The 17,116-nt window shown below is 39.1% G+C and overlaps 1 protein-coding gene across 2 annotated transcripts in view; it reads right to left on the bottom strand.

The window, feature by feature from the left end:
* Positions 1-16,886, bottom strand: part of pcm (5'-3' exoribonuclease pacman) — a 37,556-nt gene extending 20,670 nt beyond the window's left edge. For both annotated transcript variants that reach the window (XM_074095624.1, XM_074095625.1), the window contains exons 1-19: positions 16,770-16,886; positions 16,319-16,635; positions 14,405-14,632; positions 13,917-13,969; positions 12,456-12,616; positions 12,085-12,249; positions 11,025-11,307; positions 10,363-10,523; positions 9,921-10,025; positions 9,443-9,494; positions 9,265-9,346; positions 8,739-8,931; positions 7,824-7,997; positions 6,435-6,546; positions 5,782-5,960; positions 5,231-5,397; positions 3,846-3,995; positions 1,943-2,010; positions 1,006-1,220 (exon numbers count right to left, since the gene is read on the bottom strand). In XM_074095624.1, coding sequence (XP_073951725.1) covers positions 1,006-1,220; positions 1,943-2,010; positions 3,846-3,995; positions 5,231-5,397; positions 5,782-5,960; positions 6,435-6,546; positions 7,824-7,997; positions 8,739-8,931; positions 9,265-9,346; positions 9,443-9,494; positions 9,921-10,025; positions 10,363-10,523; positions 11,025-11,307; positions 12,085-12,249; positions 12,456-12,616; positions 13,917-13,969; positions 14,405-14,632; positions 16,319-16,341 — 2,571 coding nt within the window. In that variant the 5' untranslated portion in view covers positions 16,342-16,635; positions 16,770-16,886. The remainder of the gene's footprint in view (positions 1-1,005; positions 1,221-1,942; positions 2,011-3,845; positions 3,996-5,230; positions 5,398-5,781; positions 5,961-6,434; positions 6,547-7,823; positions 7,998-8,738; positions 8,932-9,264; positions 9,347-9,442; positions 9,495-9,920; positions 10,026-10,362; positions 10,524-11,024; positions 11,308-12,084; positions 12,250-12,455; positions 12,617-13,916; positions 13,970-14,404; positions 14,633-16,318; positions 16,636-16,769) is intronic.
* Positions 16,887-17,116: the final 230 nt, after the last annotated feature.

Raw genomic sequence — 17,116 nt, 5'->3', positions numbered from 1 at the left:
CTATTTCTAGGGCCGGAAGGACGTGTCAGATATTTTTGCACGCTCCGCTGTGACAGATATTAATGCTGGTGAATGTACATGAATGCCAAATTTCAAGTCTCTAGCACAAGTAGTTTAGGCTGCGTCTCCACCAGAGATGTGCGAGGATGTGTTGCGAGAAATGTGTTTTTATGAAACGCTTCATTTACCTATCATTGCACAGCACAGCCCTGGTGGAAACAGCTGAGCGGAGCGAGAATAGGCTGGGTGCAAAGTACTAGGTGGGGGTAATGAAATCTATCGCAGCACTCATAGTGGCCAAAAGTAGAAATAATGTAGGCTCTGTCATACTCATATAAATCTCCATCCTCTACATCCTGGACATGTCCAGCAGATTCAAACAATTTTCCTTTTGGAACGGTTTGTGGTTGAAATTTGGTATTGAGTGAACTGACAAAACCGGTCTACAAAATGATACTCATTTTGATCTGAAAACGATATTGATACAAGAATAATTATATATGTTCACTATTATTTGAAGAAACCATTAAAGTAGCTTTATCTTTTTGTTTTACAGTAAAAGTACAACTAAACATGAAGTAAACAAGCCCTGACATAACCAAAATAAAACACACCTTTTGAATAAATTTTACTTACCTCATTCAACTTTAATGAACTAAAATGAATTCACAACCCTTTGTTTACTCAAACCACGGTATCACAGTAATTTTGTATTATAAATGAATACGTGATAAGTTTGATTTTTGTCACAATGTCGCGATGAAATTTCAAAACGTCGAGCCTCAAAGCCAGCAAAGTTGCGGACGATAGGTGGCGCTGATGTCGTGCACAGAGTCAATAGGTGAATGAAGTGTTTATATTGGTCCATGAAAAACACATTGCTCGCCATCTCTAGTGCAAACGAAGCCTGAGGGTGTGCGTTCTGTCAGTCAGTCAGTCAGTCAGTCACATACTGTTGTATAGGAACAGAAGAAGATAAATAGATAGATAGATGAGGACAGTTACCTGAGCCATGCACCCGTAATACTGTCCAGCGGTCAGCAGGAACACCTTATCCCCGGGCGGATAGGCCTCCTGTGGCGTGGAGAACTTGCCCGCCTCCTGTATCACGTGCTCCCGGACGTCCGCCACCACGGCTTGGTACGCGTAGCCGCAGGGTATGCTGCACCATTCCGGCTCCAGCACCATTTGGACGTTGTCTTGAATAAGGTATTTGTAACCTGCGAAGGGACATAAATATAACAGACATCAGATTGAACTAGTTCCGAAGCAAGCTTAAATTGTGTTATGGATATGGATGTGGCAACGGATAAACATACTTAAATACAAATTAAACACACAAGACTCCAAAACAAACATTCGTATTTTTCATATAAATATCTGTCCCGAGCGGGAATCGAACCAGGGACCTCAAGCTATACTTTGAAAAGTTTAGATAATTAACTAATGTAAACAAACTTCAGTATACAGATTTGGCACATTCAAGGATTTTAAACATTTTACTACTATTGTAATAATACACTACAGACAGTTTATTGGCAGAATTTCCATATTTAAGACCAATTGACGTTATTTTATTTAAATGTAGTTAATTACTTAAAAGGTTTAAGTATAGTGGAAACCGTAGTGTGAGATACCATATTTTTAAATCGATGTTGAATAACTTGTCATTAATTGAATTTTGAATACAAACAAGCTTTTTACCGGCTATTTGTTGTTGGCTGTGCTTGCATTGTCATCCAAACTACATATCCATAAGTCTATACCATTAACTATTGAAGAGTACCATCCTGCAGAGACATTGCTGGCGTACATATGAGATTTAGCCACCCCAAGAGTCCCTAATGTCGGTATTTAAAACTTAGATAGGTACCCAAATAATCAACTATTATTTGTTCATAAGACTTATGCACATTTTAGTTAATGTGTGTATGTAACTCACCTTTTAGATTAACAGCGTGAACAATTATACTAACATTTCCTAATTCTATCCCGAGACGATTCTGATTGCTGTAAAAAGAAAGCACATTGAACACACAATACAGTAAAAAAACACCAATAGAAAAATAACTACATGTAAATCAACGAGGGCTAAAAGACAGGCGAAATATGAAAAATGAAAATGAAAAATATTTTATTTGCCAATTTAAAGTACATTACGTAAGAATTGACATAGGTAATTAACCTAAAGGTAGGAACTAGAGTTTAACAGCGGTTCTCACACTTTTAGGTCGGGCCTGTATATCGTGAAAAGCCAGTAATTTGGCATTGAAAAAATCAAACTGTAAGATTTCGCTTTTACAGAGCAGAGATGGCTAGCATGCATAAAAACACTAAAAGACATCGCTAGATGGTTTTAGTATCGTGAGGTTTTATTGACGTTACGGTCTTGCTCACAGATATAGATTACACTAGATAACACAAACATCTCAATCTGTATGAAAACCAACCGTGTCACTTTTTTATATCTACTGTGACGTCTCAAGAGCGAATTAGCAATGTGAATTCCCCGATTCAAATGCGCCGCCCGCCCGCGCCGCGGGGCTCGAGTCAGTCACTACTCATCATTAGTCAGTTAGCGGTCAGTCTTTTTATGGGGCCAACCCCGACGTTTGGTCGGGGTTCGGACACGCGAAGTAGATGCATTTGCGTAACCTAGTGTAATCTATATCTGTGGTCTTGCTTGCAATTGGCTCATTTAGTTATTAGACAATTGCAAGCAAGACCGTAACGTCAAAAAATCTCACGATACTAACGCCATCTAGCGATATTTCGCCTGTCTCTTAGCCCTCATTATTCCGTTTTATATTTCCTAAATAATACCAAAACTAGATTACATTAAAATGCAGTAAAACATTGCTGGGTTGGGTATCAAACTCCATCCTAAATCATTACGTGATGCGCGCTTCACGATATATAATTTATTGAATCAGGCGTTACTTTGCGGAGGTCCATAATGATCAAAGAACAGATGAATAACTTTGCCCAGCCGCGACTTTATGATAGCTACGTTTATGCAACAAATGTGTGTTCATGCAATTCCTCCACCTCAATACTGCAAGAACACACACAAATTACACAAACCCATCTATCACCACACCGACGCGTTTCGAACTCAACCAGAGCTTATCTTCTGAGCAACACAACTGTTTGCTATGCTACCAGATGTTAGACTAAACATCTAACATCTCATCTGTTATGGTGGCAGCGTGGTGCCATAAATAATCAAGTTACTAAATTTCAAGGTTTCGTCTAGTTTCATTATAATTGAAAAAAAAAAACTTACTGCGAAGCAAAATAAAAATCAAAGCAATATTCCAATGAGAGCTACCGTTTTCGCGCTCACCAGTTGGCGCCACTGTAGACAAAGTTCCTGCCTGAAGTATAGTGGTCGTTTGTAATACGGGCGTGAAAACAATATTTACATTAAAATCACATTTAATACCTTAAAACCGTACCATAAAAATATCGAGCATGCCACAGTTTTGCGTAGTCCCGTTTTGTTCGGAAAAAAGGGAGGACAAAGGTTTCCGAAAGCAAAAAAAAACACATTATATTCATTACCCCGTAACGCATATTTGCTATAATTAATTTCAGGTATTGCAAAATACTCTCGAAATTATTCTAATTATAAATAAACCCGCGTAGCTCACCCAAAAACAGTGACATTTGACATTTCGGAGACCTCTCGCTACACTAGCGCCTCTAGCGGCGAATTCATACGCGATAGCCCTCATTGTCATACATACTTGCATACACACATGTCAATACACCCTTGCATACGAAGTGAACTCGCTTCAATCAATAAAACTGATCAATAAATTAAATTTGTAACGAGTACTTACTGTTCTACAATAGTAGACCTCTCAGATATCCATTGTCGGTGCAAGTTGCCCGAGTTAGCCTCAGTGCTGTAACTGGCCACACCATTCACGTTATTATTTTGCTTGTCTATATGGTGGAGGCGCATCTTTTCGTTGGACACTGATATAACCCTAAAACAAAAATAGTAGATTGTACAACAAGAGCTTAAAACGAGTCATTTTACTCGAAGCGGTCATATAGCCACCCGAGCCGGCGCGTCGAGGGGAAAATGGGTGCAATGCTCGAGTTTTACACTCTGCTTTTCACTTCGGTTGAGAGGAAATTAAATACGAGTAGCAACAGTGGAAACAGTTATTCACTTACTAGGTACCTTTTATTTTTCATGCATTGCTATATAATTATATTTTTTTAGTTTTACTGATTTATTTTGATTGATTTTTAGTTTTACATAAAAAAAAATAAAAAATAAAAAAAATATATAAGAAACTTTTTTGTTTGTAGCTGTCGACACCTGATTACCTTGGTCTTAGACAAACACTTTATGCACTAGAGCATAAAAATTAATTTTATGTCGGCTACATCCAGCATAAATACCAATTTTACGAGCATGAGAGGTGAAAATTAAATTAAAATCCTATCATTGGCTATCATACTAGGGGTCACTGCCATCCACAAATTACGCCATACAATTTGGGAGGTCAGACGGTTTGTGGCACAGGAACAAAATGACGATTTTCATTGCAATAGGCCCCCTATATCCTATTCTACGTTTGTAAAGATGTTTGTCAATTAAGCCCAGCAAGTTCTGAGGCTCCTTAGGCTGCCTATCCACTGGAGCGGAGCGAGGCAGCAGAGCGGAGCAAATCCTAAAAAAAAACCCTGACTTTTCCCTGACCACATTTCTAAATTTCCTTGACCAATCATGTACATTTTAAAGCAGGTTATATGGTTTTTTTACTGCCCGAGATACTAAGCTAGACCCGATGATGGGAATTCACTGCTGTTTTTATGGTGCCATCTCTTAAATACGTCGCCCAGAGCTGGAAAGACTGGTGTCAAAAGAGCTAAGTTTTGGGAAATCACGAGTTTTTTCCCTGACTTTTTGGATTTCTAGTAAATTTCTCTGATTTTCTATGACTTTCCCTGGCCACCTTGAGCTTCCCTGACTTTTCCCTCACTTTCCAGAAAGTGGACACCCTGTAAATAGTGGAGCGGAGCGAAAAGGTATTGCAGAGGGGAGTTGCCGACTGTTTTTCCATTCGCGGAGGTTCTCCGATTGCGGATGTTTCCCCGCTCTGCTTCCTGGTTTTGTATATTTTTAAAGCTAGGTACCAACTCCCTGTCCACTGAAGAGAAGCGCAGATTTCATGCAAATCTATTGGTGGATGTTTAATAATTAACTCACTTGGCTTTAGTGAGGTGCGGCCACCCGACCCAGATAACTTTGCCCAGCAAGTCCTGAGCCACATTCTCCAGGGGTGGCTCCGCGCGCTCCCTTATCAACTCCACCATCGTGTTCTCGTTGCGAGACGGCTGGTCGAACACTTTCACTTTGCACTTCTTCAGGTACGTCTGAGAACAATATTTAGGAAATAGGTGTACTTTATTATAATGCACCAAGAGCCTGCGACGGCCAGACATTCGTTATTTTATAAAAGCTGAAAGAAAATACAGGCCAGAACAATCTCCAACTATTTTTCGTGAAATTCGGGTAATCGGTGCCTTTGGCAGTTAGTAAAGGTGTATAAAATTGTACCTCAAAATCATTATAACATAAAATTCAACTTTTATATTATTTTATTCGGAATGATATTAGAAATCACTTTTGCCAGACACTTTCAGCGCTGACACCCGTAAACTACTCGTATATTTGAATAGATGCCAGACAAAAAATATTAGCTAAGCTTTTTAAATATTATTCACGACACCTTACCCTCTTTACTATACTATACTGACCTTATATTTCAAATGCCTCATAGTGGGGAACCCTGGGTACAGCATGTCCCGTTTCGCGTTGGGCAGCATCCCACGTTTGAGTATGTGCAATGGCACGTCCAACTCCCGCCTGTATATGGGTCCCTCTAGGGCGTGGCACTCCTGTATGGCCGGGAAGTATTCCGGGGCTTCTACGGTGCCTGCAATTAACAAAGTGAGGACAAATCGTCTCAAAGGCAAAGTATAATTTCACCTATTTTCTGTACTGCTTACTATTTTGGTGTGCAATAAAGAGTTATTGTATTGTATTGTATAATTTGAAAGACTAATGTTTCACCATCAACTGATTAGTGTTAACTGACGGTTAAATGTGATGCTGTCTCTATTTGTTTTGTTCGAATAGACGGAGACGCATCACATTTAACCGTCAGTTAACACTAATCAATGGATGGTGAAACAGCCCCTAATTTGTGTATGATGTTTGAAAAATAATACTTGCTGGATAAACCAAGAGTTCTGGATTCAAATATCTTTTTTCTACCCTCGCCGTGCACACGACTTTTTGTATCGAATTTCGCATTTGCTGAATTGTTATTTTGAGAATCTGATATGATATAATATAACAATACATTGAAAGGAAAATACATTTTTTTAATCAGGGAAAAAACGCTTACCCAAGCTTTCCGCAGTCCAATTATATACTAGCATCGGCCCGTGGGTATTCCTGTTAAGTTCTTCTTCCGTCAGCCGTTGGTAGCACGGCGCCATTGCCGATAGGAGATTTACCTAAAACAAATGTTACAGTATCAAATAGAATGTTTATCAATAATTTTACTTCATTATACTATAACGGAGGTCGTATTGTCTAACGCGCTGACGTTCACGATTGTATTCACCATCTCTTAATAACCTTATACCGAGTAACAGAAAACGGAAACGAACAGGAATTCTTGTAACGGGAACGGAGACAACGATCTCGGAAACGGCTCCAACCATTACAATGAAATTTGGTATGTAACCCCTACATTCACACACATTTTCGGGAATGAAAAATCGATCTAGCTCGGTCCTCTGGGAAAACGCTGGTTACCGAGTTGTAGCCCGAGCGCCCAGTATGACAGTACCTCAATAGTACCTACTTCAATAGTGCCTACAGCCAATCACGCAAAATAGGCGCACTAAGAGCCTGCGCTGGCCTAGTGGTTTGATCTATCGCCTCTCAAGCAGAGGGTCGTGGTTCAAACCCCGGCTCGCACCTCTGAGTTTTTCGAAATTCATGTGCGGAATTACATTTGAAATTTACCACGAGTTATGCGGTGAAGGAAAACATCGTGAGGAAACCTGCACAAACCTGCGAAGCAATTCAATGGTGCGTGTGAAGTTCCCAATCCGCACTGGGCCCGCGTGGGAACTATGGCCCAAGCCCTCTTGTTCTGAGAGGAGGCCTGTGCCCAGCAGTGGGACGTATATAGGCTGGGATGAAGAGCCTGCGCACACAGAGAGCGGTCAGAGTTCTGCGTTCTAGTGACCGTTGACCGCCCAAGAGTTCCAACGCACACAAGCGGCGTGCAAATTCTCGCGTTCTACATAGTTTCGTTTGGGTATTTGCACATGCAACATGTCACTAGAAAGTTCGTCATCCGATGAAGAATTATTGCTCTTGTGGAGCTTAGCAGCTGTGGCAATTTCAAGCCAAGCTTCAGCTTTTTTGTCGCGGTTTTTATAGTCTTTATTACTTAAATCATATATAAACTCCTTTCCCTAACCAATTCAATCAATTTTTCCGTGTTTGCTAACTCAGACATCGCGGCGTTCCGGCGTTCCCTGTCTCGGCGGGAAAAGAACTCTTGGAACGCGACGTTCCGCTTTGACCGCCGCGGTCAGACTGCCCGCTGTGTGCGTTGTTGTGCTAGACTCGGTACATTCTAATGAACGCCGAACGCGGAACTCGGAACTCGGAACTCCTGACCGCTGCCTGTGTGCGCGGGCTCTAAGTGGTCGAGTTGCGGAAAACAGCCCGCTACAACCAATACCCGTTCATCGTTCTTACACTAAATTCTCACCTCATCAATAAAGGGTATAAGCACCACCGCCTCCCAGTCGTTTTTCTTCCCGTTCAAATCGGTCTCGAAGTTGATAGGGTAATAGTGCACTATGGCCGAATCCTCGTCGGTCATCAAATCGTGGAATGGCGCGGGCAGCAAGTGTTTACTCGCCGACGGTAATACTGCTAGAAGCTGAAATAAAAATAACAAAATGATTATTATATAGGGATTTTCCAAAGCAACCAGGCGGCCTAAGAGCGTTTTCACATTATCCGATCCGATATCGGTATCGGACGACGATAAACGATTGAGAAACGGCAAGTAAAATGTATGAAATATGTACCTGTCTCTCACATTGTCCGGCCCGATATCGGATATCGGAGCCGACACCGATATGTTCGCGGCACCATCGGACGCCCGTCGGACGAAAATGTTTGTGTGTGCTATGCGTGTATCTAAATTGTCTCTGTTTGCGCAGAGCCGGATGCGTGGCGGCCATTTTGAGGCGGCTTACAGCAGCAGGCATAGACTTACCCCGTTTCACCATCCATTGATTAAATTTATCTGACGAATAAATGTGATGCCATCTCTGTTTGTTTTGTTCGAATAGACGGAGACGGCATCACATTTATCCGTCAAATAAAATTAATCAATGGGTGGTGAAACAGCCCTTTAGTAAAGCATACTATTTTTATTCGGCATGGCATAGGTCTCCACGGAATACAAACGAAGTTGTGGAAAACAGCTAGTTTCATTATTTCTTTACCGGATGTGGATCGGGTTGGGGCCAGACATACGCAATAGAGAAAATCGTCTTTGAAGGAGACTGTTGTTGGAATTCGCAATTAATTTTTAGTTACCTGACAAAACTTGTTGTGCATGAATATTACAATTAATAAACTTTTTTTGACAAAGATTAGCGTAACAACTAACCTGCTCAAACGGTTTGAAAGGTTCTCCCAGCTCAAATTCAATCTTGAGGTCCTTGAAACCTTTTATATCTGAGATATAGGGTGCGTAGTGGTGGGGGTAGTACCAACACCAGGAGGGACACCCCTTGTAGTAATAGAACAAGTTCCATTGTATAGCTCGGACGTAGCCTTCTGCCTGGCTAGCTAGCACGTCCCTGAAAGGAAATGTTTGTAATTACAATAGTCCTATATCATGAACTCTAAAAACAAAAAAAGACAAGAAATAAAGACTTTCAAACTAAATAAAATCGGAGAAACAAAAGTTTTTTTTAATCTAAAGTAGGTACGCCAACAACTTTTTTTGAGGTTGGTGCTAGCCTTGATTTAAAATAAATATTTGCTAGGGCAGGTAACTACTGTACACAGGCACCAACCTCAAAAAAATAATAAGCATATTTACTTTATATTTTTTAAAAGGTAAAACTTTGATTTCTCTCTTTTTAGTTACAGTTAAGAAGCCAATTTTTTTTAATTACTCTTAAACTTACTCGGTAACGGCAGAATAATCTAACTTATTCATATAATAATCTTTTTTATGGAGAATAAATTCCATCTCGAACGTAGCCTCCTCTGCAAAACGTAATGTCATCAAATAAGACTATTAATTAATGTCTAAATTAATCGATATATGTAAATCAATTTATTTGATCAAGATTAATTATTTACCATCACTTGTTTCTTCATATTCTTCTGCGTCATTTTCAACGTCATCGAAGAACTATAGGACAAACATACAGAATTTTAATCATAGAGTTTATCAGTGACAGGTAAACCAAGCTTTAACCTGTCCTCTCCCAGAGACACAAATTTGTGCCCAAAATCCTTCGATCCTATTATCCTGGGAGATGACAGATTAAAGCTTAAACCACACAAGTCTTCAAGATATCCGGTATCCGGCCAAACAACTATCCGTCGCATCTCTGGTAAATAGACCCACCGCAATCCCGACCCGACCCGCTACCGTCGTATGTGTGGTTTAACCCTTTGACCGCCACGGTCGGCAAAACGCGACAGCTGAAAATCATCGTGGCGCCTATGGAGCGATTTTCCGAAATTTTTTTTTTGTCGTCTGTGGCCGACCGTGGCGTTCAAAAGGTTAAGCTATAATGTAGCCCTCGACGCAAATGTGAAGTTCCACGCTTACCATGTCCTGAGTGGCGTTGATGAGCGCCTGCAATTCATCATCCGGCTTGTTCGCTTTTATATCGTCGACGTTCACGTTAAATGTGTCGTCGTTGTTTGGTTTATACTGGAACACATTTTTTTAAACTATCAGAACAAGGCTCAAGTTTCATTTAGTGAAATCATTATTGAAAAATAAGAAAAAAGGCTAGTCTCTTTTCACGACGCGTCAACTCAATACGCAAACTTTTTTTATTCATATATGTATATCATTATTGTTTAACAAACCGAGATGGGGAAGAATTTTCAAAATATAAAAAAAAAAATGAAAATATAAAAAAATTAAAATTGTTTTTTACGTTATTCATATTATTCAAGTTTTGTACTACATTAAGTTAATTAAGAGAAAAATTGTATTTCATGCATATTCATTATTATTAGCAATATGTAATTCAAAACGTTACCTCTCTCCTCTCATTAGCATTAGGGCGCCTGCCGGTCTTTCCTTCAAAATACTTTAGATCGGCATAGGTGTCCTGGAACTTTTCCTTATCTATCTTGGCAAGTTCTTGCATGAACACTTCAAATCTAGCTAAGTTTAAGTCGCCCGCCTCGTTTATGTACCCTGTGAAAGTTGATACCCGTTATGTAACCATTAAAAGCTTCATCGATTATGATGATTGGATGATTGATGCATGGATTAATCCCCATTAATTGAGTAATGATCAGACATCGAAATTTAGGGGGCAAATTTTAAAAACAAGTAAGTAGATCCTATTTATATCGATAAATTTAATAATCGATGCCTTTCTATATACTAGTGCGCGCTCCAAGTTTTGTACGCTAAAAATGTTGTTTTGACGTCCGGATAGCTCAGTGTACTAAAAACCTGACTACCAAGCTTGAGGTCCCGGGTTCAACCTCTGGCTTCGGCATATATCTGTATAAAAATACTTATATGTTTGTTCTCGAGTCTTGGGTGTTCAATATTTATTTAAGTATTTATTTATCCGTTACCTAGTACTCTTAGCACAAGCTTTGCTTAATATGGGACTATGTCAATATGTCTCAAGTGCCCCCTGATATTTATATAGTTAGTGTTGTCACAAAAATAAAGTGCACTCACCATCTAAAGTAGGTAACACGGCCATATACGTCTTATACAGCAGAGGCATAGCATCATTACTAATGTGCATATTGGGCAAGTTCGGTATAAAATCGTTGCCCACCAAAAATCCCATAAGTACCCAGTCATCCACAATTTTCTCTATATCATACTGGAACGGCAGCTTGTCTTTTATATCGATGAATTCTTGCTGTAGATATTCTCTAAGGAGCGACAAGTGGAGGAGGTAGAAATTGGTCTCTTCGGGGCTTGTGGCGCGTTGCGTCGTTTTGCCGAATTTCACCTGTGGGAGAAAACATTTGTGTGTTAATTAAGTATTAATTACGTGATGTGTGAGTTTGTGTCTGCCTGTCATATTTCATGTTTAAATTTGGATAAAATTTGGTACATAGATAGTTAAATCATTGGAAAAATAAAGATACTCCTAGATGTCATTTTTGCGTGATAGAAACTAGCTAACTTTTTGCTGTTTAGGACGCTGGTATGCAATACTGAGTCAACTCACTGTCATTTTGCAATACAATGTCAACTGTTAAAATTCTTTTCTAAGCGTTGACATTGTATTGCAGAATTAATCACGTTTAACTTTCATTGCAAAACAGCGGCTGTATAATTAATGTATGTATATGATTAAATTTAAATAGATTAGCATAGCAACGGTGTTTGGTGTTGACAGTACGTTTACTACTCCATTACGTACACAGAAAGCTAAATGGATTTAGATAAAATTTGGCATACAGATAGCTTATAATGTTATTATCATACTCATAATCATCATCCCAGCCTATAAGCTAAGCTTCCCTCAATGAGAGGGCTTGGGGTGTAGTTTCTTGAAAATTGAATTGCTTCGCAGGTTTGTGTAGGTTTCCTCACGCTATTTTCCTTCACTGTAAAGCTCGTGGTAAATTTCAAATGTAATCTCGCACATGAATTTCGAAAAACTCGGCGGCGCTAGCCGGGGTTTGAACCCACGATCCTCTGCTTGATAGACCATAGGTCAAACCACTTGGCCGCACCGGCTTGCAATAGCCAGTGGTCAACAAAATATTTTATAACGTACCTCCTCTCTCAACAGAGCAAAATGCGGCTCATGGGTGCACATGCCCAGCATAATGAGATCAGCGTCGAGCCCGTACAGGCAGTGCCGCGTGTTTGGATCGTAGTCCGGCTGCGATCGCGCCCAGCGGATGTAGTCCATTATCTTATGCTCACCCTCGCCGGGCGTCTGAAAAATAAACTTTTATTAGTCAAATGCAAACCAGTATTTAGAATGAAAACCAAAACCGGACACAGATGGGCCAATCAACTATTTTACCCACACTTTGGTCCTGCGTTACCAAAATTGTCTCTGGCGTTACCAAAAAGCATGCGGCGAACGACTTAGTGTAATTACCGGTTTAGTGTCAAGTGTCCCATGATAATTAATCTCACCTCATGGCCGGAGAGTATGACCTTCACTTTGCTCCACAGTGGGTCGGTGGACATCTTGTGCTTGACAAAGTACCTCAGCTGTTGGTGGAGACGGGCCATGAACACCGTGCCCGGTGTGATGCAGTTGCTGTCAAACCGTTTCTCAGTGGGTAGAACCTCACCTGTAAAATAATGTTGGAGACTAGACTTTAACCTTGGCTTCGCACACGCAAGTTTTTAGAACTGGTAGTTAAATTGTTGTTATTGAGGGATTATATTTAATTCCCATGAGAACTCTCAAAAATTATACATGTTATAGTCTTTATTCAAATTTAACGACCAATGCTTTATTCACAGTTCCAGAATAAAATGCATTTGGCCATTTAGTTTACATTTGTAAAACAAATAATTAGTAAACATTTTTTTTTGGTGTAATGAAAGGATTATTATAACAAACAACCATGCACAATTTTATGTCTCTATCAAAATCAAATCAAAAAGCCTTTATTGCTGAGAACGGATTATTTACAATATTTGCTTTTATAAGTTAGTCACTTTCAGCGTGTCCTTGTGACACAAAGGTCTCCTCCAGTTCTTTCCAATTGTTTCTTTGTCTTGCTAATCTTGCCCATAATGGTCCTGCAACTTTTTTCAGGTCATCTGCCCATCTTTTTCTTTGACGGCCTCTTTTTCTTTTTGCATTATAACGTTGAGTCCACGAAAGAATCAATGGAGTCCAGTCTGTAATCAATGTCGACCATTTTTCTCCCTTATCTCGCATCATATGACCGGTCCATTTCCACTTCAGCATCCTTGTCTTTTCGTTGACATCCTCGACCCTGGTTATCTTCCTTATATCAATTGCTCGCTTTCTGTGCCGCAGGTTGTAACCTAGCATGCTTCTCTCCATTCCTCTCTGACAGCTCACTAGTTTTTGGAATGCTTTTTGCGTGCAAGCCCAAGTCTGACAGCCGTTATGCCTCTATACTTAGAGGTTATTCCAGATGCCAGCTTAATAAAATTTCAACCAAAATCCGACCAGCCGTTTTAGTGTTTAGGAGTAACAAACTTACACACAAACACACAACATGTATACTAATAAACTCGCATTTATAACACGACGAAGCTAAATTTGCACCTCGCACTTAACAAGAACAGATCAATAATTTAAAAATTCAACAAATAGGAGACGAAAATTTTAGCATTAGCAGCTTTCATTCTTTGTCGCCGATACGCGTCTTACCAAATTTCCTCTCCTATGTGTTGAATATTACATTTTTTAACTGTTCTTGCTAAGTGCGAAGTGCAAGTTTAGTTTGGTTGTGTTGTATATTAGTAGGTTATTCAGCTTTTGCTAAACAAACATTCCCTGTTTCAGTTTACTGGCGACTACAGCCGCTGCAACGTCAAAGTAATCATGTGTAAATCATGTTTCAATTTAGTTTTCATATCTAGACTCGGTTTTGAATTTGCTTTCCTTACCCTTTGCTTTAGCCTCTTCTTCTAATTTTTCTGCTTCCCTGGCAGATCTAAATCTGTAACAATACAGTCAATCAGTATCCATACAGTTATACATAATTTGTGATTGTAGTTAGTAAGCATATTCTTATTAATCCTTACTATTATAAATGCAAAAGTGTGTGTGTTTGTATGTTTGTCCGTCTTTCACGTCGAAACGGAGCAACACATAGTTTATGGTCCAGAGTGACATAGGCTACTTTTTATCCCGGAAAAATGCACAGTTCCCGAGGGAACGGAGCGCGATAACCGAATTCCACGCGGGCGAAGCCGCAGTCAAAAGCTAGTATTATAATAAATAAGCCGGGCTAGCAAATACATACAACTTTTGCATCAACCAAACTGTTTAGCAGATGCAAATAGCCTATTTGCATTAGAGATTTTTCCCAGAAAAATTGCATAGTTCCCACAGGATAGAGATAAAAAAAATCTTCACAGTTGAAATTGCTTACCTTCTCCCTCTCTGCTGGTTCATCTTAGCCCTGGGAGCGACTCCATCAATAGCCATGAAGAACAGCTTCTTCGGCTTGATGATTTGGAACAATATTCCTAAGTAGTGAAATATATCTTGGAATATTTTCTCTTCAGTAATACGGAAGTGAGGGTTTGAGTCGTCAGGGTGGGAGCAGTTGTGGATGATACCATTCATATCTAAATACATGTTGTCGAAAGTCTGGTATCTGGAATATATTAAAAACTTTAAGGTGTTTGTAACATGTTTGGTATTTTTGTGTGTGTTGTATCTTTTAATTTTATGTTATTTTAACCTTAGTCCTGAGTTCCTGACCTTTTTTACCATGTACATACATACATAGTTTTACAAACCAAACCAAAAGTTCTCTTGGTTTTGTGATTTTGGAAACCATTTCAATAAAAGTTTACATTTCATTGAAAAATTTGTACTTAGTAGATTCAGCAGTTATTCTTAATTCATTTGTATTTTGTGAAGTACACTAGGACTTATGAGGTTAAGCTACCCCATTATTATAGACAGTGTCCTAGATTCTTGTTTGACATTAAAATGTTATCCAACAGATACACATTACCAGAATATTAAGGGCCTGTTTCACCACTTGTCTACTAGCTTTAAGTCTGAGATGCCGTCTCTGTTTGGTTTGTTTGACATTACTTTTATCTGACACATAAAGTTAATCAACAAGTGGTGAAAGAGGCCCTAAGTATACTATGTCATAACCCAGATCTTTGTCCACCATAAAGAATGCCAAGTTGCATCTAAAACCGTTCAGACATTATTATGATGTTTGAATGGCTTTTCTAGGATGCTGCCAAATGTATGATTCATGCCAGTGAAACCATGACTAAAAGCCAGTCATCATCCCAGCCTAAATACGTCCCACTGCTGGGCACAGGCCTCCTCTCAGAACAAGAGGGCTTGGGCCATAGTGCCCACGCAGGCCCAGTGCGGATTGGGAACTTCACACGCACCATTGAATTGCTTCGCAGGTTTGTGCAGGTTTCCTCACAATGTTTTTCCTTCACCGCAAAGCTCGTGGTAAATTTCAAATGTAATTCCGCACATGAATTTCGAAAAACTCAGAGGTGCGAGCCGGGGTTTGAACCCATGACCCTCTGTTTGAGAGGCTATAGGTCAAACCACTAGGCCACCACGGCTCTTTAAAAAAACAAAAAAAAAAACAGTAAAAAAATAATATTGTAAACATCCACACACCTGATATTCCTATATAAATTTGTATGGTGGGGCATGCCAATAAATTGTTGAGCGAATTTTAATTTACACATACATAATTTGGCATCGTAATTGCATTCCTGTATTTGTATTGTACTGTGCGGAATTAGAATGTCAAAGAAAATAATATTTCGCAAAAATTTGTTTCACAATGATTTTGTACAAGTAGGTGAGTCAACATATATTTTCAGTTTTTAAACTATGTGTTAGACTAAAAAAGGCAAAATAATATGGCTTTAGGGCTTATTTATTTTTATTTTGCTATTTATGATGTACAGTAAAATGATAGTGCGCCACAGTCAATTTAGGTCATAGATCTAGTCCACATTGCATCTTTTGGACTCAATATTCCTAATCTATAAGGTACAATCAAAAAATATTAGTGAATTTCAATACATAATCACTAATATTTTCAAGTACTTAATTAATTGAGTAATTGAACGCAGTTCATTCAAGATGTTTTTTTTTTAATATTGTGTACTAATTACATATGGAACAGGTTGGACTAAAGCAAAGGGGGTCCCCACTACATAGGTTAGTTTAGGTTAGGTTAGAGTGTTAAAGTTATATATGGGACCCCCTTTGCTTTAGGCGGACCATGGAACATTAGCAGAGCACATTTTGAAATACCTACAAACAAAAAAAATCAACAACTAACCTGATATTGTTTGACCAGCTCATTGAGGCAAGGGTACCTTTCACTGGTATACCTGAAGAACTTCGGAACTCCCATTCTAACAGGATAATTCTCACAACAAAAACAATCTTTCTTTTAAGCTATTTGTTGTCACAATGGCTGGTACAACCTAAGCCCAGTTGCATACTTATCCTTATATATAATACGAAAATTTTAAGTTCCTGGATTTTGGAAAACTTCGATCCGAAGAACTTAGATATTGGTGTTACGGTGTCTGATGAATTGGTTTAGGTTACTTGGACCAGAGAACCGATTTGTCAGCAATCAACATTGTTGACCTGAAAGTCAAAACGGTTATGTTAAGTTATGAAAATGAGATGTATTTAACGAAATTATTTTGTTTGCCATCATAAATCAATAAATTATTTTCTTAGATAGATACATATGCATTAAAAATGTTGCTTTTACGTACACTGTTGTTGGTTTTTGGTTGGAAATCTGCTGGTTCGGGGATTTATTTGGTTGGCTGGTGGGTAATTGGTTGGTTGGGGAATATTGGGGATGAGTAGTCTGTGGATGGTTATTTGTGGGTGTTTGGGTTTTTTTTAATAATGTAGTTTAATAAAAAAAAAAACGTTTTGTTGGCTAACCTGTATTATTTCAAATTTAATTAATATAGCTCTAGCTTACCCAACGACCTTATAATTCCTTTAAAATTGGTTATCTGTGATCGACCACAGTGTTGCAAGTTGCAAAAACTATGAAAATCTAAGTTCGAATATCGTACCGTCCCTCTCGCTCACGTGTGAAATAATATTA

The sequence above is a fragment of the Choristoneura fumiferana genome, chromosome 12 (assembly GCF_025370935.1).
Source record: "Choristoneura fumiferana chromosome 12, NRCan_CFum_1, whole genome shotgun sequence".
In the NCBI taxonomy this organism is placed as follows: Eukaryota; Metazoa; Arthropoda; class Insecta; order Lepidoptera; family Tortricidae; genus Choristoneura; species Choristoneura fumiferana.
Note: the sequence above shows the minus strand (reverse complement) of the source record. Positions and strands in the feature narration are given on the sequence as shown.